The sequence below is a fragment of the Acomys minous genome, assembly GCF_964271855.1.
Source record: "Acomys minous genome assembly, chromosome: 14".
Lineage (NCBI taxonomy): Eukaryota > Metazoa > Chordata > Mammalia > Rodentia > Muridae > Acomys > Acomys minous.
Window position 1 is genome coordinate 40,975,205 of NC_140496.1, and position 25,090 is coordinate 41,000,294.

The window sequence follows — 25,090 nt, forward strand, 5'->3', positions numbered from 1 at the left end:
GTCCATTACCTGTGTCCTCGAATGTCGGACTGGTCACACACACCCCCAAGCGCAATCCTGTGGAACTCTCGACCCAGAGTCTTGGCCACCGATCTCCCTACACTTGTTTTGCCCACTCCGGGAGGACCAACAAAACAGAGAATTGGGCCCTTCAGGTTGTTCTTCAGCTGTCTGACAGCCAAGTATTCCAGAACCCTTCTCTTCAATTTTTCCATGGCATAATGGTCATTGTCCAGAAGAATCCGGGCTGCCCGAATGTCCAGCCGGTCTGTCAAACAATCCAATAGAAATGATTTCAGCACTCGAATTTTTAAGTAAAAGACCTCTTTTCAAGAACTTGAATATTATTTAGAAAAAAAATGATAGAAACATAAGCCCTTTCCTCCCCTGCTTTTAGTGATTATCACAGCAATAAGACACAGCTACAACAGACACTTCCATTTTGTTTGATTATTCTATATAAGATTTAGTGTCTCCAGAAACATTCATGCATTAAAACTCATGCTTAAATCATGTAGTTTGCAATGATTTTCTACATACATATTCTTTCTTTGGGGGATATAGTTTCTATATATTTTATTGTGCTGGAATTTTTTCTGTGGAAAAAAGGGGGGAGGTGGACAAGCAAGATGGCGCAGGGGATAAAAGTGCTTGCTGCACAAACCTGACAACCCAGAACCCACAGCAATGTGAGAGGAAAGAACAAACTCCACACAGACGTCAGCCCCTCCCAGAAAATGTTAAGAATATCAGTAGTAATATTATGCGTGCCCCACCCCAAACCTAGACACTAATAAAAGAAGAAAGCAGTTACCTACGACCTCATCTCCTAACGTTTGGATGTGTTGTTTCAGGTGGTGTGAGTGTGAGTGTGCACACACATTTCTCAGAATGAGACTTTATGCTATCTTCTGTAAAGTACTCTTCTTTTCTTCCCCATTTAATCTGTGAGGCAACTTTCAATAGCATATATACATTTCAGCAACACTTTGTGGCTACTTTATGGTTTATTACTTAATTATCCATATTCACTTAACCAATTTCCCATACTGAGCTGCGCTCAAAAGCACATTAAAAGACTGATATGCCACAACCATGTGGGATGTTTTCCTGAGACTACACAGTTTAACACATATACATCAAGACAAATCCATACAATCATCTCAATAAATGCAGCAAAGCACTGGACAAAAGTCACTTTCTTTTCATGATAAAAATTCTGCGGGGGCTGGAGAGATGGCTCAGAGGTTAAGAGCACTGACTGCTCTTCCAGAGGTCCTGAGTTCAATTCCCAGCAACCACATGGTAGCCCACAATCATCTATACTGTGACTGGTGCCCTCTTCTGGCCTGTAGGTATGCATGTAGACAGAGCACTGTATACATAATAATAAATTCATAAATCTTTTTAAAAAAATTCTGCAAACTTTGGGGTAGAAACTGATGCCCAAGCTAGGAGGTGGCCAGAACTGACCGAGGCAAGCAGCCCACAGCGCATGAGCAAAGCTGTGGAAGCAGGCAAAAGGCTGGAGCTGGCCCAGGACAAGGTTCACAGGCTACTGAGAGAGGGAGTATGATTTTTTCCTTGGGGTTGTGGCCACTGGTGTGTTGCCCATGCTTCAGGGATGGTTCACACCTATGTGCACAGGGATGGCACTAGGCAGATTCAGCGGGTTACACAATAATCAAAAAGTATGGCTCTGACATAAAAAACGAACATTCATAAGAACAGAACAGAGCCCAGTAATAAATCCATTCATATATGGCCAACTAACTTTCAATGAGGCCTTCAAGACTGTACCCCAGGGAAAGGATAATCTCTTCAAACAAGTACTGTGGGGAAAACTGGGTACTGCCTGAAGATGGAGGGAACCCTTAGAGCTGTTCTTGGTAATGAATTGTTTGTTTGGTTTTTGGTTTTTTGAGACAGGGTTTCTCTGTGTATCCTTGGCTGTCCTGAACTTGCTTTATAGACCAGGCTGGCCTCAAACTCACAGAGATCCACCTGCCTCTGCCTCCTGAGTGCTGGGATTACAGGCGTGTGCCACTGGTCCCGGCATGGCAATGATAATGTTGAAAATGACATCAGGGTACATCATCAAAAGTAGAATCAGAAGCTGGGCATGGAGCACGTGCCTGTGATTCCAGGATGCAGGATGCTGGGGAAGGAGCACTGTCCCAAATCTGAGGCCAGGCTGATTCTGCTAAAACAAAGCAAACAACTCATCCTGTTCCTGTCAGGATGGCTACTTAAAACAAAACGAAACAACCACAAAATTACAGCCACACTGTGGCACAAGCCTGTAATTCCAGTATTAGAAGGTGGAGGGCAGGAGGATCCTCAGCTATATAGTGAGTCCCAGGGCAAGCTGGTCACATGAGACCATGTCTCAAACAATAAAGCAAATTATAACAGGTGATAGTGAGAGATGGAGAGATGGAGCCCTCATACACTGATACAGGAATGTGAATGGCATGTCCAGACTTGAAAACAGTGCAGAGGTTTCTCAACGATTAAAAAATAAAGCTACCATATGATTAAGCAGTCCCCACTTGTAGGTGTATGCCCGCATGAGTGAAGTCAGGACCATGGAGAGTGCCTCCATGCGGACATAAAATGCAGTGTGCTATTGCAACACCCCTGTTCAAATGTACACTGCGATGAAGAAAATGTGGTCTAGTCACGTCACTATTATCTCATTACATAATGTGCATTACACTAAGAGAAAACAGCCAGGAACACACATGCTGAATGCTTTCACTTAGTATGCGGACTTTAAAACTCTCAGAAGCCGAGTACAATGGTTGCCAGGATTTGGGGAAGAAGGGTATTGGCAGGGTGATGATGGGAAAGGGTCACAATTTCAGTTAGGTAAGTGTGAGTTCTGGAGATCTACTTCATGGCACAGTATCTTTAGCTAACAATATTGTTCTGTATTCTTAAAATTTGCTAAGAAGAGGAGGCAGGTGAATTTCTGTGAGTTTGAGACCATTCTGGTCTACAAAATGAATTTCAGGACAGCCAGAGCTACATAGTGAGGTCCTGTCTCAAAAACCAACCCAACCCAACCCAACCCAAAATTTGTTATGAAACGGGCTGGAAAGATGACTCCAAAGTTAAGAGCACTGGTTGCTTTTCCAGATGACTGAGGCTCAAAGCAAGAACCCACAAGGCTTTTTACAACTGTCTGTAATCCTAGTCTCAGGGGATGTGACAAAGCTCTGCTGGCCTCCTTGGCCACATGTGATGCACAGAAATACATAGAGGCAAAACACCCATACACATAAAATTTAAAGAATAAAAAAATGTTGCTAAGAGCATTTGTTACATGTTTTTTAACCACGTCTCCGTATCTCTCTCTCTCTCTCTCTCTCTCTCTCCAGTTGGAAGAACACAGTGAATGGGAGTTGACTTTGGGAAGTGAATGGTATATTTATGGTACAAATGATGGTGATAATTTCATGGAGGGGATTCTGAATTTCATCAAGACATAATTATAACATGTGTGCAATATTTTCTATGCCACTATATCTCAATAAAATGGTTTCAAAATAATTAAAGAAAAAATAATTTGTTGTTGTTTTTTGAGATGGAGTTTCCCAGTATAGCCCAGGCTGGCCTTGAACCTAGAACCGCCTGAGTGTAGGAATACAGGCATATATCGCTATGTCCTGATGTAATGTGCAAAATGAAAGTCTGCATGAGATTTCTGAGTGACAGTGAGACTGAAAAGCAGGTGTCATTGTGAGCTCACCAGTTGTACTTTTGTTCCAAGGAAGCTCCACCATAAGTTCCAAATAATTTCTAGTCAGAGCATATTCAGGCATGGACTGAGGCATTTTTTTGAGTCTGTGGGGAAAAAATATGCAGCCAACAGGTTCAAGAACACAGCAATTCCACAATAACTGGAAAACCAAGTATGTCTCCTTACCATGCATACTTTTCAAGCCTGAACAAAGCTTTTAAAGAGCTAGTGACAAGTTAACATAAATATACACTACAGCAAACAGGTGCTCTAGTAAACTCTGAGGTTGTCCTAAATGAGCAATCCAATCATACATCCTATGTGGTTGTTAAGGTTTTGCTTTACTTTGTACAAGGAAAAACTGACATTGTTTATGTCCTAGTGTTAACTAATTAATTCACTGCAGAACTGGGGCCTTGTATATGATAGACAAAAATGCTACTGCTGAGCTCCAGCCCTCCTCTGGAATTTACAGTCTAATGAGAAACAGACACAGCGGAGCTGGGATACACGTCAGTAGTAAAGGACATGTTTCCTGGCCACAAGGCCCTGGGTTAAACCCTTAAGACAACTATAAACATAGACCCTGGCCTGTGTATGACACTGTAACTAAACAAGGAAGCTTGGTCAATTCCTTAGACGTCAAAAGGCTGCTACAGTAGTGAGATGCGGCAGCAGAGTGCAGGTACAACAGATACGTCACCTCTCAGTCTCTGAGGAAAAGATTAGTGAAAGCGGCGGCAGCTTAGGAGTTAAGAACATTTCGCAGCTGAGCATGGTGACACAGGCCTGCCAGCTGTTCACGCAGGAAGCTGAAGCAGGAGGACTGAGCTCAAGGCCAGGGCCTGCCTGACCGACACCGAGTCCTTCCCCAAAAGCTGGGGAAAGAATGTTTCAAGACTTAGGCTGTGCAAAGCAATGAAGAGAGGGAGGGAGAGCACTGTACCAGTCACAGGTGCAAGCCAAGCATTAGGGAGGGGAGGGCTGGAAGGAAGCCCAGCAGTTACGGGCAATGGCTGTCTTCCAGAGGACCAGGGTTTGACTTCTAGCACCCACATGATGGCTCACAACCATCTGTAACACCAATCCTAGGAGAGATCCAGTGCTCTCTTCTGACATCCTTAGAAATAACCATACAGGTAAAAATAAATAAATAAAAATTGAAAAAAAAGAAAAGGATTAGGAAGGTCAAGAAAGACAAAGGTTGGCAATGAAGTAATATACATAGGTGGCCTAAGAACTGACCCAGCAAAATAAAGGAGAAAGATGGGAGAATAAACAACAACGCAGCTTTTAGTCGGTGACTCAAGGTAGCATCATCACATTTTCATGAGCAATACTTTTTAACATTAAGAAGCAAAATAAAAACACTAATGACCGTTTACCTTTTTATCTCCTTCACACAGACTTTGTGAGCCTGCTCCGGCATACTGGATGCTCTTATTTTTCTCTCCAGCATGACAATGTCATCATTATCTTCTTCCTCCTCCTCATCTTCTAAAGTTCCTGGGATGTGTGTAATCCTCCTGATGGGGCGTATTGCTATAACCTAACAAGAAAGGATATGCCAAACACATTGGAGCTGAGGCAGGGGGCTAAGAACTACAGGGCAGCCTAGGCTACAGAGTAAGCCCAGTCTCCAAAATATTAAAAATAAGACAAGAAAGGAAATAAAAAGGAGCAGTTGAGGGAGAGGAGAAGGGAGTGGAAGAGAGAAAACGAGGGAGAGGGGAGGGAGGGAAGAAGTCTTAGGCTAAGGTAAGGCCAGGATGGGTGCTACAGAAACACTTTTGTGGCTACGGTCTGTATCTTTGGGAAATACAGTTCAGAACTACTGGGAGGCAGGTACACACATTCATACTACAGAAGTTAGGAAGCAGACGGGCAGACAGTGGACATGGTTGTCAGTATACACAACAGACAGGAAGTGACTACAAGAAACACTAGGAAGCACAGGTGTCCTGCGTGCTTTACTGCACCTGCACTACCTCACGTGCATCGCTGCTTACACTCAGCAGCTGCCATGGCTGCTCCTGCACGCAAACGTCTCCTTCCACACTAACTTCATCTGTCTCTGACCCGTCCTGGGTGAGTGCCACCTTGCGTACTTACCTTCCTGCCCGGTTCTGCTTCTTAGCAAGGTGCTGTTAACTCACCCTCCCCTACCAGTTCCAACGCTTCAGTGAACTTCTGGCTTCTTGCTACAATTTGTTCTTTTTCCATTGCAAACCCTTTTCTGTGCCAATTCAAACACTCCCACACCTCTAATGGTTTTTGTTTCCCACAGTGTTGCTACCACATTTTGAAAGTGCTGTTCTTTGACTTCTCAACCGTTTAGCATCATGGACTAACGCCGGCTATTACTAGACGAGACTGACACACTGGCATCTTGGAAATGCTGGTAAGACCTGAGGCGAGGCTGATATGCTAAAAGAAAATCCAGGCAATTAAAAGAGCCGCCCTGGACACATCAAGATCTTCTCAGAAGCGATGAACTTTGTCTTCTTCATTTTCAAACCCTCTTAAGCTTTTTGTTTGCTTGTTTTCGGGAGTTGGGCTTCTGCTATGCAGCCAGGCTGGCTCCCGGTTCCTACACTCCAAGACTCGTTGCACTCCCTTCTCCCTAGCAGCTAAATACACACACACCTGGCTTCCAAGTTTTTCTTTTCTCAAAAGAACTAAATTTCCTATTACAGAGAGAGAAAATGTAATAAGAGAATGAGCTGGGTACGGTGGCACATGCCGATGATACTGGTACTCTTGAGGCTAGAGAAAGAGAACGGCTTTGAACTCAAGTCTAGCCTGGAAGATAAAGCAAGACGCTGCCAAGAAAGAAAAGAAAAAGACTTACCCGCTTGTCATCATCTTGCTTAGGTTTGCGGGTTTTCTGAAGTAATTTCAGGCCTTCAATCTGCCTGACAAGCAGGGGTATGGTCATCTTGAACCGATCCTCCAGGCTCACCGCATCTAAGATCTAGGAAGCGTGAGTCAATTAATAGCACCTTTCTCAGAAGCATATACTCTAAACACAAGTAGGCAGAACGATGATTTAAGTCCTTAAATTACAAGAAAGGTAAAACTATAATTCACATGGCCTTGGCCCTGTGTGGCCCTATGAGGGTGGTGTGGCAGTGCCTGGGCAGTTGCCACTGAGCTGTCTAAGGAGCAGCTCTGAGGCACTCTGTGTTGTCTTGGGCCTCACCTCTAGCCCCAGGCTGAACCTCTTACCTTCCAGGCATTTCACATGCTTGGTTCAGGAAGGCAGGTGGCCATAGGGAGCCATAGGATGCAGCTGTCTTGACAATTTTCAGTGTATAACCCTCCAAATTAAAAGAACCTCAACAATTCCTCAACTATATTATCAGCAAAAAGGAAATGGGCAGAATTTTTAAGACATGAACAGAAGTAATTGCTTTTTATTTTAAAATAATGTTTTATGTCATGATCAAAGCCAAATATAGCTGTGCCTGGTAGCACAGGCCTGTAATCCCAGGTACTTGATAGACCAAGGGACAGGAATCTCAAGTTCAAGGCCTAGCTAGATTAGAGTGAGTTCAAGGCCAGCCTAAGGAACTTAATGAGCTGTCTCATAACACAAAGTAGAAAAACGGGGCTGGACACACAGAATGGTAGAAGGGTGCTTGCCTAGAACACGTGAGACCCTGGGGTCTATCCTCATACTGAAAAGAGAGAGACCCAACATAGTGGATGCCAACTGTTTCTGAGAATTAGCCTATATATATTATGATCTCAGCAAATTCTAGGTTCAAAATATTAATTTGTGTATGTGCCTGTGTATGTATGTATGGTATACCCTGGTGTGTGTGTATGTGTGTATGTGGTGTACATGCACATCTGTACACGGAAGCCAAAGTTGTCAATGTCAGATGTTTTCCTCTGCTTCTTTGCAACTTATCTTTTGAGCTAGGATTTTTTTCAGTGAGCGCGGGACTCACTGTTCTGGCTGGAGACTCACAAGCAGTGAGCCCCGAGAATCCTTCGCTCTCCTGCACGCGTACCTCCATGCCTGGCTTGACACACGGGCCAAGACTCTGAACTCGGGTCCTCATGCTTCATAGCAAGCAAGCATCTTACCCACTGAGCCATCTCTCTAGCCCCAATATTAAATGTTGCTATGCATGACTGTGCACTCCCTCAGGATAACATGCTCATAAGGCTGCAGTCAGGTGACTCCAAAGCAGGCCTGCTTTTTCCTGCTTCCTCCTTTTGAATCTGCCCCAACCAGTGCCTATCAGTTGAGGGCCTGAGCTTGGATTCCCTGCAACCACGTAAAGCAGGGTGTGCTGGCTCACCTCCATTACTTGTAGGGTAGAGGAAGAGCCAAGCAGATGCCCCAGAGCTCATTGCTAGCCAGTCTAGCCAATCAGGGAGCTCCAAGTTCAATGAGAGCCCCTGTTTAAGAAGTACGGCATAACGTGATAGAGAAAGCCACCAACAGCAATCCCTGACATCCCCCCCACCCTAAACATGTGAAATTTTAAAACATTAAATTTAAATAAAAATTAAAGTTACTTTAAGAATCATTCTTTGTCTTCATAAACTGACTACTGATTGCACCCTCCAAAAACACTGATTGTGTAAACAGCAACATAAACTTTGTTTTGCCTTTGAGACACAGTCAGGCTGTGCAGTCTAGACTAGCCATGAACTGCTGGGCAGAGTGCTAGGATTACAGGCATGTGCGACCATACCTGGTAACAACAATCAGCTTTCAAAGTCAACTCAGATTCTCTCTTTCCACCTCCCATGTCTTCCTCCTCTTTTCCAAGAGAGGGTCTCACGTGGTCAAAGCTGTCTCTGAACTCCAGATGTACCCAGGGATGATCCAAGTTCTGATCTTTCTGCTTTTACCTCCCAAGTGCCTGGATGACAGGCATAATGCCTGGCAGAGTGGTTTTTTAAGTTAAAGCATTTTAGCTTCTTCCTTCGTGTTTAAGAAGGTGAAAGTTGAAACACTACCCGGACCTAAATAACAAGTAACCGCCCCTGGCATTCCAGAAGGGCACGAACCTGGAGCTTCTCTTTGTTGCTTGTTCGAATAATTGAAGTTAGAATGTCTGGCAGAGCTTCCCTTGGGAGACTATCCAGAAGCCGTCTCAATTTAGCAACTGCAGGGACTGACATATCCAACATTTCCACCAACTAAAAAGGGAAAAAGATAGTCTAATGAAACCAAGCAGTGGCATTTGTGAAATAAAACAACCAGATTTTCATGCAGGTCTAATTTTGGGGTCTCATCTTTTGAAAGATCACTGATTCATACATGGTAGGCACTTTACAGGAAACAGAAGAAACGAAGACTTTGACGAACACGTACCAGAGGGTTTGAGAGATGGCTCAGCAGGTACAGGCACCACCCCCCAGGTGTGGGGACCCTAGCTTGAGCCTCAGGAGACCCACATGGTAGAAGGAGAGAAATGACTCCTCAAAGTTGTCCTTTGACCCCACACATATACACCTCTCAAAAAAAGTAATAACAATTTTAAATGTCTATCAGAGTAAAAAGCAAAAATGGATAGTTAAGTATTTAATACTAACATTTTTATGAGGCTTTGTAAATTTATTCTAGACTTTAAAACCCATAACAAAGTTGCAAGAAGAACATGGTGACCCTGGCACTCCTGTCTGGATCCACTAGCTCTTCCTATTTTGTGACTTTTGCTTTCTCTCTGTGTACTTCCCAGACATGCCACATGTAAGCTGCAGGCATCATGCCTCTTTCTTAATAAAAGAACAATCTTTCATATAACTATAATGTAATAATTAGATCTGAAAATTGGTAGCATAGTTGGTGCTAATATAACAGCCAATTACGAGTTGAAATGTTGATTTTTAGTGTGCTTTTGGGTTAATTGGTCTGCACTCTGATATTTATTTAGTTGGGACACACACACGAAACAAACAGAACTCCATGCTAGAATATCACAACAGACTAAGGTGAAGATAAGCTTTGATCAGCTCTCCTAGTTATTAGGACAACTGACCGAAAGTCATTCCCCTTTCTTTTGAGCACACAGTAGGCCTGCTCTTTCTCACCTCCTGTGAATACAGGGGTAGCTGCAGTCCAGTGCTGATCTTTGAAATGGGAGAGGGCAGAAATACTAGGTCATGGAAATATTTGCTGGATTTCCTTTTTCTGCCTCCGCATAAGCAAGAAGACCCTGAGATTAACCCAGTCTACTTTGGTTCTTAAGTGACACCAAAAGGCAGATCATTGCGTCTATAGTTTTAGTCAGGAAGGCTTAGCAAAACACAAGCCTTTGTGAATCAGTTCTGTTTTGTGGCTAATATGCAAAACTTGTTCATGCTAACTAATTTATGAATGATATACCAAATCTTCATGTAACCAACTAAAATAAGGCCAGATTTCATAGGCCAGCACTAATCAAACAGCTCTGAAAACACTGTAATTTAGGGAACTACCCACTAATTTCCAAGACTCAGCAGAATTAAAGTACAACTATATAAAGATGGTTAGGTGGGAAAAATACATAAACAAACAAACAAGTAAACAAGGCATTAAAAACAAACAAACAAAAATTCAAAGACTCTTGCTCTCAGGAATTCAGTGTCAGAAACAAAAGTTAAATCCAAACCCCCGCCTTGAGACTAGAAACTATTTGGCAAACACAGCGTGCTGCGCATGCATGAGAGCCGACACAGGGTAGGATTCAGGTTTGTAGGAGAAGCAGGTGTGTAAGGCAGTTTCAACACAAGATGATAAGCAGTGATGGTACCCGAGTGAGCAGGCACAGGGAAGGAACAGTGACAGCACACAGCAATTGGAAAGTATACAGAGCCTAAAGTTCAGAAAAGAAAGAAGAACAAAAGGCAAAAGTCACAAGAAATAACAAATGTGGATTTTTTTTTCCTATTCACTTCTGCTTTCTATGTAGTAACTAGAGTTGTGGCAAGACAGGCCTAAGACAACAGGTGTAAAGGCCGTCACATTACTAGGAAATCCGACCTTTATCTTATGTGTATTCCCCAAGAGAACCCACTCCCAGCCTTGGACGTACCAGGACAGCTCTAACATTAAGATACACCCTCAGCCTGCCTGTTCCAGTTCACATACTGGAGGTTCGTTCTTCTAGTACATTCTCCCTTCAGCCCTGTCGTTGTAACTCCAAAATTCCCATACTTCTATTACTCTTTACCACACCAGGAGCACATATTACTGAGAGTGTACCACACCAGGAGCACATATTACTGAGAGTTTACCACACCAGGAGCACATATTACTGAGAGTTTACCACACCAGGAGCACATATTACTGAGAGTTTACCACACCAGGAGCACATATTACTTAGAATGACCATCAGACGCAAATGCCACAGGCTGTGCACACCTGCTCCACACTTTGGTTACCACTGGTGCCTGAAATCAAGATCAGGACCCTAGACACCAGCTCGTCCTCACAGATTCTCTCAGGGTAGTGGATTACATAGAAAAGCAGAAGACTACATTTAACGATATGATTTTATATTCTTATTATGGTTTTAAGTAAAACAAGGTAGAAAGAAGAAGTTGTTTTTTAAATCTACAGTTGATGACAAAAACTGACACCTAGAATTAAGAAGTGTAATACTTCATGCATAGCCAAAGCATGCTTCCCTCCCCGGATTCTAGCCAGCTAACAGTGCAACCACACTTGAAATGGTCCACTATCGCTTCACCCTTACAGTCACTAGCCTGTGCAGTTTGACCTGGACATGAAACAATAGGACTTCTATTATTCTGACTAGTATTTTAGCAGCATCTCTGTACTATTTTCACTTTAACACTAAACACTTAAGTTTAACACTGACAGGTTGAGAAGCACTGGGATTATATTTTAGGACACCTTTAGAAAGAGTTGGCCAATATGTCCAGGATGACTTAGGTATAAACCTAGGCAAAAGCAAACTGGAATATACTATAAAATACCACAAAATCATCTCAATATATGCAGCTCTACAGCCCTACAGCTTCACCACCAAACAGAGTCATCTGATCTCAGGACAGCAAAGAACCAACAGGGAAAAGGTTTAAGGGAAAGTGGAAGCCACCCACTTGCACTGCGTATCTGTAGAATTGTTCTGACAGCTCTCCCAGCTCCTCCCTGGTTTTGCAGGTATTGGGAAATTCCTCAAGTCGGTCCAGCTGTTCCACTTCAGCCACAGGATATGGCTTCTCTTTTAAGACCTGTACAATCTGGAACCGGCACAGGCCAGTGATTAGCAGAGTGTAGTGTGGCTTTGGCCAATTACTGCCCACTACCTGAACTGCCAGGGCAGCTGTTCCAATCCTGGAAAACACACAAAACATTAAGATTATACTTAATATGGCAGAACACACATTCCCTTCAAAAAGTGCGGACACAGCCAGGTGTGGTGGCTACATACCGGGAGTAGGACCAGCCCAAGAGAGGTCAGAAGTGTGCAGCAGACAGCAAAGTTGGAAGGACTGAGGCAGCTAAGGCTTTGACACTGGATATGGAGCCAGAAATTTTGGCGTTTGCCTGGCTGGGTTTGAGTCCAGTGTTTCCTCATTATGCCCCTATTCCTCCCTATTGGAAGGATGATGTGTATCCTCTGCCATTGTACGTTGGAATTGTGTAATTAGCCTTTTGATTTTACAAGGCATTACAGCTAAGAGACTGCCTGAGTCTCAGAAGAAATTTTAGACTTTGGACTTTAAAACAGTGTTTTGAGACTGTGAAAGACTATGGGGACTTTGAAGTTAGACTCAATGAATGCTGCCTTGTGATATGGCCATGAGACTATGGGGGCTGGGGAATGGACTGTGGCGTGAATGCGATGTCCCCATATTCTTGGGCATTTGAGATGACGCTGTAAGGGAGGCTTAGGAGGAATGGCTTTGCTGGAGGAAGCACATTACGAGGGGTGGGCTTGGAAGTTTCGAAGCCTCCTGCTACCCCAGTGTGCTCCTGCTGTTTCCTGCTTGTGGTGTGAGTTGTGAGCACTCAGGTATTACCACCACCATGCCTGGTGCTTGCTGCTGTGCTTCCCACCATGGTGGTGCTGAACTCTTACCCCTTTCAAACTGTAATCAATCCCAAATAAGCCCTTCTATACGTTCCCTTGGTCACAGTGTTAGAACACAGCAATAGAAAAGTAACTACTGCACTCCTTATCTCTAGGCTTTATATAGAAAAGCAAAAAAGCGAACAGCCAATGGATCTAATTTCCTACTACAATACATACATTGTCTTTACATGGTTTGTCACTGTGATGGCTAATCTAAATGCCACCTTGATGGGACTCTGGGCATGCCTGTGAGAGAGTGACTTGATTGAGTGAATCGAGCACTGTGACTGGCCTGGGCTAAGACACTGCTGTATATACGTTAGAGAGAACGAGCTGAGCACAGCATGCTTTGCTGTCTGCTTCTTGATTTGGATGTGATGTGCCTAGCTACTTCAAGCTCCTGCTGCCCTGACTTTCTTATCTAAAATGTGAGCCAAAATAAACCCTGGCTTCCTGGAATTGCTTTTGTCAGAGTATTTAATCACAGCAGAAGAACACTATAGCTGGGTGCACGCCTTTAATCCCAGCACTTGGGAGGCAGAGGTAGGCGGATTGCTGTGAGTTCAAGGCCAGCCTGGTCTACAAAGCGAGTCCAGGACAGCCAAGGCTACACAGAGAAACCCTGTCTCAAAAGACAAAAAAAAAAAAAAAAAAAAAAGAACACTATATGAAACTCGTCCTTCTAAACATCTTTGCCTTCTACTAGAACATGTGCCTTATATGTTATGGAAGCTCTACTTTGAATTTACAACTTCAGGTCCAAATCCTTTGGATGAACGGTGCTTTTCCCTTTAGGTGGCAGCTCTGCAATAAACACATCTTCTCAGCACTCTGATTTTGTTAAAGGTGAAAGAAGCTTTGAGGCTCCCAGTGGCAATGTACCTTGGAGTTTGTAAAATATTACAGAACGGTACCCTGCACGAGGTCTGAATGGGGGCTTTGGTGAATTACTCTGCACAATCCAAGTGTTCCAAAACCCTCTCCATATTGGTAGGAAATCTAATTGGAACAATCAAGAAAGGCAGTCTTCTCAGATGAGGGCAGGATGGAACTGTCTAAAGTTGGTCCTGTCTACCAAACAATGACCTCTGTTGTCATTGCTGCTTCTGTTCTACTTATACACCCTCTATTCAAATCAGAATGCACAACCCTCCAAGACTTTTTCTGTAACGGCACTAGCTCAGTTCTGTCCAAACTTGGGAAATGCAGGGCTCTCCACTCCTCTCCTCAACCCCTTCCTATGAAATCTACATTTAAAATTACCTATTCAGAGCACACCACCACCATGAGGACTAGGTGGAGAGTGCTTTGCAGTTGTAAAAAGCTTCTGTGAGTATTACTTTGCTATATTTCCCTTTTTACCCACAAGAAAGTGCCAATGTCTCCTGTGACAACTGAGTAATTGAGATTCAAAACCGGAGAAACAAAGTGTCTACCCACAGTTACAAATATGTTTGCTAGCAATGGAGTTCTTAACTTAGGTCTTATGACAGGTCTCATCTTATCTCACTACAATGGATGACATGAATCTGCACTATCAAGAACTATAAAAACAAACAGTTATCAGCATAGTGACCTGGCTAGTTTTATGTCAACTTTAAGCAAGCTAGAGTGATCTAAAAGGTGGAAGCCTTGGTGGAGAAAATGTCTCCATAAGATCAGGCTATAGGTAAGTCTGCAGTACATTTTCTTAATCAGTGATTGATGGGGGAAGGTCCAGCCCACTGGGAACAATGTTAGGTAGGGGCCAGTGAGATGGCTCAGTGGGTAATGGTGCCATCTGCCAAGCCTGCAGACATGTGTTAAATTCCCGGGACCTACATGGTGAAGGTGAGAAATGACTCTCCCAAGCTGTCTGTCCTCCACAGGTGCTAGATGGAGTGCATGCCCCCAAACACACACAAATAAAAACTTTCTAAAATGTGTGGTTGAAAAATGAACGGCACTGTGCAAATAGTGTTAAATGACTGCCCCCTTTCACTAATGAAACAGCAAGTCACACAGGGGCCACTAATAATACGGTTAAGCTAAGCAAAGAAACGCAGGCAGTTGTTAGGTGGCATGTAAGCCACATTCACATTCCTTTAAAAAAAAAAAGCCTCCTATCCAGTAACACCCATATACTACGCACGGAGAAGGGCTGTGCTGCACAGAGGAGGCAGCAAACAGCTGCTGGTCCTTGGCTACTGGGGCTGCACCAGGAGGCTGTAAGGCAATCAGGCAGGAACCAGCCCTCCATTCATCTCTGGGCATTGCTAGCATCCAGAAAAGGAGGGAACTGGTAAGGACAGAGGTGTGTACAGAAACAGGTGACCACTAGACAGCTCAATGCTCATACTAGTAAAGCACAGAGCATCTGAAAGCCATAACAGAGAAGACTCCAGAATCTGAGGAGTATAGTACAATCTTTCTATATATAGACTTCTCAGGTAAAAACACAATTTCTAGTATAGCTATAGCCTGGTGAGCTCTTAAGTGCTGAAACTCTGTGAAGACTTCTTATAGTAACTTTCTAATGGAAATGAGGACTAGGTGGGGCTCAGTGGAAGAGTCCTTTGCTTAGCATGCTGAGACCCTAGATTCTATTCCCCAGAAATGTAAACAAACCAACAGCACTGCCAGCTAACCTAAAAGAAAGGAACCATGTGAACACTAACATTAAGATTTCCACATTATTGAATTATTGATTAGTTTTAGTCAAGGAGAACTTACCTACTGTTATTTGAAGTTATTTATGTGAAAGCAATTAGTAACCTTCAAAATCACAATATAAAACATTTTACAAATGTTAAAAGCCCCACAGTCTTTACAAATTCAAACACTTTAAAATTCAGCTTCTTTTAAGATCTAAAATTTATTTTAAAATTCAGTCTCTCAAGTGGGGCTCCTGTAAAATCAAATGAGTTAAATGCTTTCTTACTTCAAGAGAGAAGAACCAAGGCGCAGTCACAATTTGAACAAAATAAAACCAAACCCCAAAGGTGTAAATAACACAATGTCCAGTTATCTGGGATTCAGTCATGATCTTCCGGGCTCCTCCAAGGAGCCTGGGTCACTTCTTTCGCACTGCCCTCTGCAGTACACAGCGCTGGTCTTGTGTGCTCCCACTGGCTCCACTCCACGGCTGCTATCCTATCGTTCTGGCTTCTTCAAAATGGTGGGGTCTCTTGTCCAGCCAGCTCCACTTTTACCAATAGCCTTTGCTGGGCTCTCTTCAAGGACTCCAGCCTTGCCACACAGTGCCAAGCTTCAGTCGCTCTCTCTGAGCCCTTTATGCCTTTAAAACCAGTACACTTACTGGGTGACACTTACACTACCAAGTTCAGAAGTAAAACCTTGGTCACCTCTGGAACACAGCTAGTGAGTGCTGACTCTGAGGAAATACCTTCCAGATGTTATCACCTCAGTGATACTGGTCTCTTCTTAATCACAGCTGGTTTTTCAGCACCAGCTGACCAGCATCCATTGTTCAAGCAAAGCAAAGATTTAATCTCAGTGGTTCTGGTCTCACAGCCAATTCTTCAGCTCCAGCAGAGCAGACGCCACAGCTTCTTCACACAGAAGGCCCAGCAGAGCCTTTGCTTTTCTCTGAGGCGTCACAAGCCACTGCTCCCAACATTCTTATCTTCCAAGTTGTCACAGAAAAAGCTCACCAAGCTTTGAACACTGAATGGCCTCTTTAGCCCAAAATTACAAAGCCCTTCACAATCCTCCCAAATCCAAAATGGTGAGGTCTGTCACAGCACTAATTCACAATCTCAGTACCAGTTTCTATCTGATTTGGGGTGACTAGTGCTGTGATGGAACACCACAGCCAAAACAATTTGGGGAGGAAAAGGTTTATTTCACTTATCCTCCCCTATCACAGTTCATCATCAAAAGCAGATAGGACAGGAACTCAAACAGGACAGGAAGCTGACGGCAGGCGCTGGTGCAGAGAGGGGTGCTGCTCACTGGCTTGTTCCCCATGGCTTGCTCAACCTGCTTTCTTATAGGACCTAGGGCCACCAGGCCAGGGTTGGCGCCACCCACACTGGGTTGGGTCCTCCTCCATCTATCAGTAACTAAGAAAATGTCCTGCATCTTATGGAGCATCTTCTGAAGACGTTTTCTCCTTTCAAATGACTCCATCTTGTGTCAAGTTGACATAACACTAGCAGCCCAACATCTAAGGGTCTTGACCACGTTTGTTTAACCTGCTAGTTAAGAGAATTGAAAGGCAGAAAAAATTTTGAGCTTGCCTACAGCCCAATCTTATGGAGGCATTTTCTCAATCGAGGTTCCCTCCTCTCAGATGACTGTAACTTGTGTCACGGTGCCATAAAATTATCCAGCACACATTAGAAATAAATCAAGCTAAACCTAGTAACACGGACATAGAATCCTGATTACTTGGCGGGCTGAGGCAGGAGGGTGACCAGTTCAGTACTTGATTGAGCTACAGAAGAGTTCAAAGCCAGCACGGAGTACTTAGTAAGACTCAGTATCAAAATTAAAAGTTAAAAAAAGGGCTGAGGATACAGCTTAACAGTAGAGTACTTACAAAACAAGCCTGAGAACCACAGGTCCAGTCTCTAGTGCACTCCCCCAAGAAGAAATCAAACAAACAAACAAATAAACAAACAAAATCTATTCAGAGAATTTCTGCCTCAACTAAGTGATTGAACACAATGTAAAATAACATGGGAGAAATAGCAGAGCTTTAAGGAATGAGGTCATATGTTAGGTAACTAGTGCCAAATATAATTTGTTGTAATAAAGTAATGAAACTTTAGTGTCCAACCCTATTTAGGCAAAAGCCAGAAACAGTTTAAATGGGGATCAACATTTTTCATGATGCTACTATTGAGTTGTTGTGGGTCTGTTTCATGCTTTGCTGTTTTGTTTTTTAAAGAGCTATCAGTCTCCTTTGAAAACATGAAGAGAAGCTACAAATTGTCAAAGTAACGTAGTCAGTCCCACTTATGTAAAAATAATGCATTTTAAGCTTTATCAAAAGCCATTTAGAGTCAGGAGCCCTTAATTTGAAAATAAGGAGGGGAAGGAAGCTCTCCAGCCTGGATAAAGACCTTCAGTATAATAGGAGAGCAAGAACGCAGGAGAAGAGCATGAAGATACCATCTGCTGAGACGTGCTATAGATTAGTACTGTCCAAGAAATACCTGTGGTTTTAGTATCCATGTTGTTTTAAATGAAAATGCCAAACATTTTATTTTACTAATAAAGACCCAGGAGCCAGATGCTGGGGTGAAAACCTGCTAGCTCAGAGAGGCAGAGAAAGCACTCACCTGATCTTCCTAGATCAGCTGATGTCTCAGAAGGAAAAAGGCCCAAAAAGGCTCACTAGCTCAGCTGACAGCCCAGGAAGAAAAGGGCAAAAACCCAAGGCCAAAGGCTTGCTGGCTCAAAGCCCAAAAAGCCAAAGGCCAAGGAGCTGAGGAGCTCAAGAGCTAAAGACCCCTTCGACTTCTGCACGCTGTCTTAAATACCCTTCAACTCAAAGTCCCTCCTACTCTTCAATGCCTGTCAGCTGGGTTCTTGCTCTGCCTCTTAACCTAGGGTTAACTTTATTAACTCCTGTGTACAGAAAGCTCTTGAATAAAGGTGTGTGAGGGCTCGAATCGTGCCAAACAAAAGACAGGATTTTACAGTCCACAATGTCACGGATCACAATGGGATCAAATATCCTGCACCAATGGTCCAAATACTAGCATTCCAACCTTTACTCTATGTGACATTAATCAACACTTTCATGCTTTCTCAAAATTTGGTGTGCCCTGTATGTTTAGAGCACATTTAGGGTTACCAAGTGCCTTAAGTTTCCTGGAACTGCCAGCCTTTCCGGGCACACAGGCACGCCAGTGCTAGAGTTCTATTAGACCAGCCAGACTTCAAGTGCCCTTTATCCACAATCACTGTACAGTCCTGGGAAGCACAGCTACGCAAGCTATCCATCAAGCACAGTGCAAAGCAAGCAGTCTACACAGACTGACCTTCCTAACACACTTAAGAGATGCTTGCGGTTTCAAAGTCAGACACAGGTGAAAGCTACCACCCAAGTCACAGAACTAGGGCCAGGACACTGGGCTATCCAGGGCCAGGCCCCGAGCCTAAAATAAGAAAATGCCCAGGAAAGAGGAGAGGTGAGATAAGAGGCTAGAAAGGTTGCAGAAAGAGACTCCAGGGAAAATGAGAAGAAAGACCCTTCAAGAAGTGTGTGTGTGTGTGTGTGTGTGTGTGTGTGTGTGTGTCTGTCTGTCTGTCTGTCTGTCTGTCTGTCTCACTGGGAATAGAGAAAATGGGTAGCATAGCGTGTAAAGCAAAACATCCAAAAGTTAACGGCACAGTTTAGACATGGACAGGAAAAAAAAAAGAAAGAAAAAAGAAAGAAAGAAAGAAAAGAAAAGAAGAAGAAGAAGAAGAAGAAGAAGAAGAAGAAGAAGAAGAAGAAGAAGAAGAAGAAGAAGAAGAAGAAACCTTCTAGATTACAATGTTTCGACTGGAGACCATGACAGGTGGTTGGTGGAAAGGAAAGAAAGGAACAGGGTGAAAGGTGGCATGGGGGAGGGGCCTGCGAAGTAAACAGTACTGGCCCAGCGCGGCGGAGAGGGCCGCGTCGGACACGGATTCAAATCCGATTATCAAGAGCAACAGGCAGGCGGTAATGAACAGCCCAGAGCTTCCACCCGTGTCAGGTCCTGCTCCGCGACTTATCTGGCTCACTAACGGTCACTGGTTAAAAGCGTCACTCCCACTTTTCACCCGAGGTGACTGAGACACAACAATTCACAGAGGCCTTCGGGTGCCCGGCCTACCTGTGCAGTGGTGGCAGGTCCTGCGCGTCGCTGGCCGGGTCGGGCGTGTTGGGGATGACTCCTAGGATGGTGCTCTGCAACGACGTGCCTTTGAGCAGGCGGCTCCGCACCAACTGCAAGTTGCGGGCCGTGTCCACACTCGTGCGCATAGTGGAGCCGGGCAGCAACACCCCCTCATGGGTCAACAGCAGCGGAAGGCGGCTGGGGATCTGGATGGGGCTCACGGACGACATGGCCACAACCACCGTTAGCACCCGGGCTTGTCAGGAGGACTCCAGCTGAGAGCTCTGCGCGTCCTTCTCCGAGGCCACCCAAGCACAATACAGACAGCGAACTACGGCCCGCCCCCAGGTCTGAATGCCGCCGCTTCCGGCTCCGCCCCCCTTCTCTTCCCCTTGCTCTAGGCTCTAGTCTGATGACTTCGGTCCCGCCCCCAGGCCCATGTGCCGCCGCTTCCGGGCCCGCCCACAACTCTTCCTGAAGCCGGAGCGACTAGGCTTCGGTCCTTGCGCTATGGCCCGCCCCCAGACCAAAACATAGGGCCTTCTGACCCCGCCCCTAGGCCCAAGCCCCTCAATTTCTGGTCGCACCCCCAGGCTGGAACATCTCAGTTTCCGGTAGCCCCGGGAATAGGGTGGACCCCCCCTGGCCCAATCTCTGCCGCTTCGCTCTGCCCTTCTCTGCCAACCGGTGATGCCAGAGTCAATACAGAAAGCGTGGAGCACAGCCAGCGTGAATAGTTCCTACATTTATACTCAAAAGGAAAGTTGAGAAAGATCGTGTTTGAACGGTGTACACTAGGCTTTCTTTTTTTTTTTTTTTTTTAGCCTTTTATTGAGTAGATTTTAGATTTTTAACAAGCTCCAAACACCTTTCACCCGGTTTTCCCTACTATATTACATAATCAGGGTTCATTATCAAAACCAGGAAGTTAATATTACATTACCTAATCCACAGACCTTCTCCCAACTTTGTGGGTTTTACTATCGTCTCCATTTTCACTTTGCCTATCTCCTAGATCTCTTAAGTCTGTGATATTGCTTCCATCTCTGCTTTTTTAAAAAAAAAATTTATTATTTTATGAATGAGTGCTCTATCTGCATGCACACCTGCCTGCCAGAAGAGGGCATCAGATCCCAGTATAGATGGCTGTGACCCACCATGTGGTTGCTCTGGAAGAGCAGACAGTGCTCTTCACCACTGAGCCATCTCTCCAGATCTCCATCTCTGCTTTATTTTGTTAATATTTTAGACAGATACTTTTAAAAGGGCATTTCATTATTTTGTAGAAGGTCTCAGTTTGAATGATACTGGCTGTGATCTGAGTCACTGAGGTCTATAGGGAGGGTGAACTGGGAGTTGATGATCTTGGTTGTAACACATATTCCTCTGGGCGTGCATGGTGTAGATGTCTTGAGAGAGAGTCTGGGAATGATAAGAAGATAAAATATGCAAGGCCCAGGTCCTCAAGAGCTTACCTTTTCATTAAGAGTCTCATCTGGAGGATGAGGGCTTACACTCTCTGAGTCTCCTGGTATCTTTAAAAATGGTACTGGGAACTGGACCACAGGCTTTGTACTTGCTAGATATTTTAATGAGGAAACTCTATAGCTAGCCTAAAAACTCTGGGGCATATTTTACAACCAGATGTTTAGTGCTTTTAACCATGCACATGTATCCTAAAAGCAACAAACCTGTAAGTGTTTCATTGGCAAAGTGATCGCTGGGCTTATGGTTAGTAAATTAATAATTTTATCATATGAGACAGTGTCTTTGTGGGTAACTGAATCACATGGGAAAATCAAAGAAAGAGGGTCACTCCCAGATGAAAGATGTCCTTGTAGGGAGCAGAGAGGTCCAGGCTCTGATGAACTGAACCCTAAAAGCTGTGCAGGAGCAAATGTGTAAATTGTCATACAAAATGTGTTTTTAGAGTAAAGCTAATTTCTCACATGAAAATCCAGATCTAATCTACATGTCTCTTGAAGGAGCAGAAGTAAGAAGGGAGAGGCCACCATGAGTCAGGGAAGCCTGTAAGGGTTTCTCTGAGCAGTGAGGTAGTGTTGACCCCAACCCCAAAGGCTGAGGGTGGCCTGGCTCTGCAAGGGACTGGGAGAAAAGTTTTCCAGCCATAGGCTAGGACTAATGTGAAGTGTGTGTGTGTGTTTGCTTCCCAGTTCCTAGAACAGAGGAGAAGTCAAAAAGACTGATAGATGGGGATTCAGCAGGCAACAAGATGGACAGTCTCTGTTTTTTAGCAGCGGCTGGGGACTTATGGGAAGAAAGAGCCTAAGAACAAGCAAAGTTAATAGTGTGGTGAGCCCAGGAGGACAGCAGGGGCAAGATCTAATCCCCTAAACTGTTCCTACATTTAGTGTTTTACATTAGCACACATAGTCAGAGATTTCATCATGACATTTCCATTCAAATATTTTATGGCGTGCATTTGTGTGAGTGTGTGTTACCAGCTAAAAAGCAAAAGAGACTCTTCATTTACTTGGTCTCTGAGAATCTGTTCTTTCTCATGATCAGTTACTTGCTGATGAATGCAAGGAAGATATACGTTCAAACTTACCATTCTGGGACTTTTATTGGTGGCAGTGACACAAGTAGGTTGTAATCCTGGCTGGCTTCAGGCTTTCTGTGTAGGCTGTGATGGCCTTGGATTCCCAGTAATCCTGCCCCCCACCCCAATTGCTGGGATGCACCATCATGGTGAGTGATTTATATCCATTTATACCACAGGAAAGCTAACTGCCATGCAGGCACAGCAGTAGCAGTGCATAGAGCACTTAGGAGGAAAAGTCACCATTATGAAAGTGTGTGTGTGTATGGGTGCGCGCACACGCGCGCTTGTGTGTGCGATGTTGGCAAGAATGCCACCACACTCATGCAGAGGCCAGAAGGTAACTGTTAGGAGCCAGTTCTTTCCTTCCACTTAGTTGAGACGGCGTCTCTCTCGTGTCTGGCACTGTGATGCATACAGCAAGTTATCTAAGCGGCAGCTTCTGGGTGATCCTCCTGCCTCTGCCTCTCCTCTCGAAGCAATAGTGCTGGGATCACAGATGCACGCGCATCATCTGACTACATGCTCAGGCCATCAGGGCTTAGGCAGCTCGTGTTTTCCCTGGCTAAGCCATCGTAGCCACTCCAAGTCACCACCCTTATTCAATGGGCTGCTCATTGGAGCCTGCTCACAGTGACTCATGGAAACTGATCGCCAAGACACAGGAATTTTGGCAGTTTAGTTTTACAATACAAATATTATTTTTAAATACATTGTATTAAACTTAGAGTTAAACAAATTATAACAAAATGGAGGTGTCTTAGTTTGGGTTTCTATTGCTGTGATGAATACCACGACCAAAGCCACTTGAGTGTTAGGTTTACTTGGATTACATTTCTTGGGTCACAGTCCATTGAGGGAAGCCAGGCAGGAACTCAATCTGGAGGCAAGAACTGAAGCAGACACCATGAAAGAACTCTGCTTAAAGGCTTACTTTCTTTTATTTTAAACAAGGTCTCCCAATGTAGCCTTGGTTGGCCTGGAGCTTGCTATGTAAACCAGGCTGGCTTTGAACTCACAGATGTCTGCTTGCCTCTGCCTCCTAAATGCTTGGGATTAAAGGCGCGTGCCATCACGCTGGGCATCAGTTTGCCTTCTGCCCAGGGCTGGTACTGTACCCAGTGGGCTGGGACCTCTATATCAATCATTAATCAAGAAAATGTCCTACAGACTTGCCTATAGCAATTTGATGGAGACATTATCTTAATTAAGGCATTTCCCCAGATAACTATAGCTTGTGTCAAGTTGACAAACAAACAAAACAACAAAACAACAACAACCCCCAATCAATCAAACAAACAAACAAAAACCAAGACAGGAGAAAAGGTAATATTCAGCATTGGTCATATAATTGTTTAATGGTAAAATACTATTTGCATTTTGAAGCTCACACTACATGGTAGCAATGCTGTGGAGGGGTGCTGCTGTTCGCAGTTTTACATTTAGTGGAGTTTTAAGGCTTCCTTGAAATCAGCCACCATGGGAATATTTACAGAGCAGAAATTGGTAAAGGATACACATGAAGGCTTGACTGTTATTTTGTTCTTATGTGGCCTTAAACAGGAAGTGCAGGAAATGTTAATAATATAAATTACAATCACAAGTGTGTTGTCTCTAGCCAAAACTGTATGAATAGTTGTTGGGGAGTTTCAGCATTAGAAAGTATTCAACAGTTACTAGAGTTATTGACAAACACGTGTAAATACAACCCGCCTATGTCTTTGGCAGTTCACTTTTTCTCTTACTCATTAATGTAAGGCCAAATTTCAAGCAGCCCTGAAGTTTGTGATGTGATTGTGATGGCTAGCCTTATCATTGTGACACACTTGGGAAGAGACATCCTCAGTTGAAGCCTTGTTTCCATCCCATTGGCTTTGGGCATGTCTGCGGGGCATTTTCATGATTGCTTATTGATGTAGGAGGGCCTGGCACACTGTAGGTGGTGCCACCCCTGGGCAGTTGGGCCTGGACTCTACAAGAAAGGTAGCTGAGCGAGGCAGGCGGAGCAAGCCGGTGAGCGACGTTCCACCAGGGCCTCTGCTTCGGTTCCTGACTTCCGGGTTTCTTCCTTGAGCTCCTGTCTTGGCTTTCTTCAGCCATGGACTATTTAACCCGGAAGCCAAATAAACCCTGGCTCCTCAAAATTGCTTTTGGTCAGTGTTTTATCAGCAACAAAGAAACAATCTAGGACAATGACCAATCATTTTTTTTTTTTTTTTTTTTTTTTTAGGTTAGTTACAGATGCATTTATAAAAGCTCCAGGGATACAGCAATTTGCAATCTGGGATTTTCTGCCTCCACCCCTCCCCCACCCCCACCCCCACCTCTGTGTGAACAAACCTCACAGCAGGAAGCCTGAAAGCTTCAGAGGATTGAGTCATATCAGGTTTTGCCTCAATGTGTTTATGACCTAGGCCATGGCATGTTTCTGGAAAACTGGCCCCCTCTTAGGATCTTAAGCACAGAGTGAGCAGTACTCTCTCTCACCCCCCCAACCTCCTTTCCCCCACCATTCCTGAAGGGCCCACATTCCACCCTCATGCAGCAAGCACACACAGCCTAATGCCCCAGCAGGAAAGTCCGTCCTCCCCAAGCGAAGTCTACCGGAGTTTTTGTGACTTGTTAAAGGAAGTAAGGTAGGATAAAGAAAATTAGAAAATACTCTCTCAAAAACACTTCCTGAGCTTGTAGTCTATTCATTTGTAGCATAACCTAGCCTGAACGACACAAACCGTATCTGGATCCCAGGGCTGGAAATGTAAATTGCTGTCTCTAATCCTAGGTGAAAATCCCAGGTTCCTGTAACCTAGGCAAGCCTCCTGCATGGTGCTACCAAGTTCTGGGATGGCAGGCTTTTCCACCACGGCTGCCTGAGAAGATGGCTTTATGAGTGGGCCTGTGGTGCGTCAAAAGA

General features: G+C 44.3%; 1 protein-coding gene across 1 annotated transcript in view; it reads right to left on the reverse strand.

Moving 5' to 3' along the window:
* LONP2 (lon peptidase 2, peroxisomal) overlaps positions 1-19,977 on the reverse strand; it is an 83,380-nt gene extending 63,403 nt beyond the window's left edge. The window contains exons 1-7 of the mRNA XM_084756004.1: positions 19,611-19,977; positions 11,819-12,053; positions 8,777-8,908; positions 6,597-6,719; positions 5,131-5,294; positions 3,755-3,849; positions 10-268 (exon numbers count right to left, since the gene is read on the reverse strand). Coding sequence (XP_084612130.1) covers positions 10-268; positions 3,755-3,849; positions 5,131-5,294; positions 6,597-6,719; positions 8,777-8,908; positions 11,819-12,053; positions 19,611-19,843 — 1,241 coding nt within the window. The 5' untranslated portion in view covers positions 19,844-19,977. The remainder of the gene's footprint in view (positions 1-9; positions 269-3,754; positions 3,850-5,130; positions 5,295-6,596; positions 6,720-8,776; positions 8,909-11,818; positions 12,054-19,610) is intronic.
* Between the last annotated feature and the right edge of the window lie 5,113 nt (positions 19,978-25,090).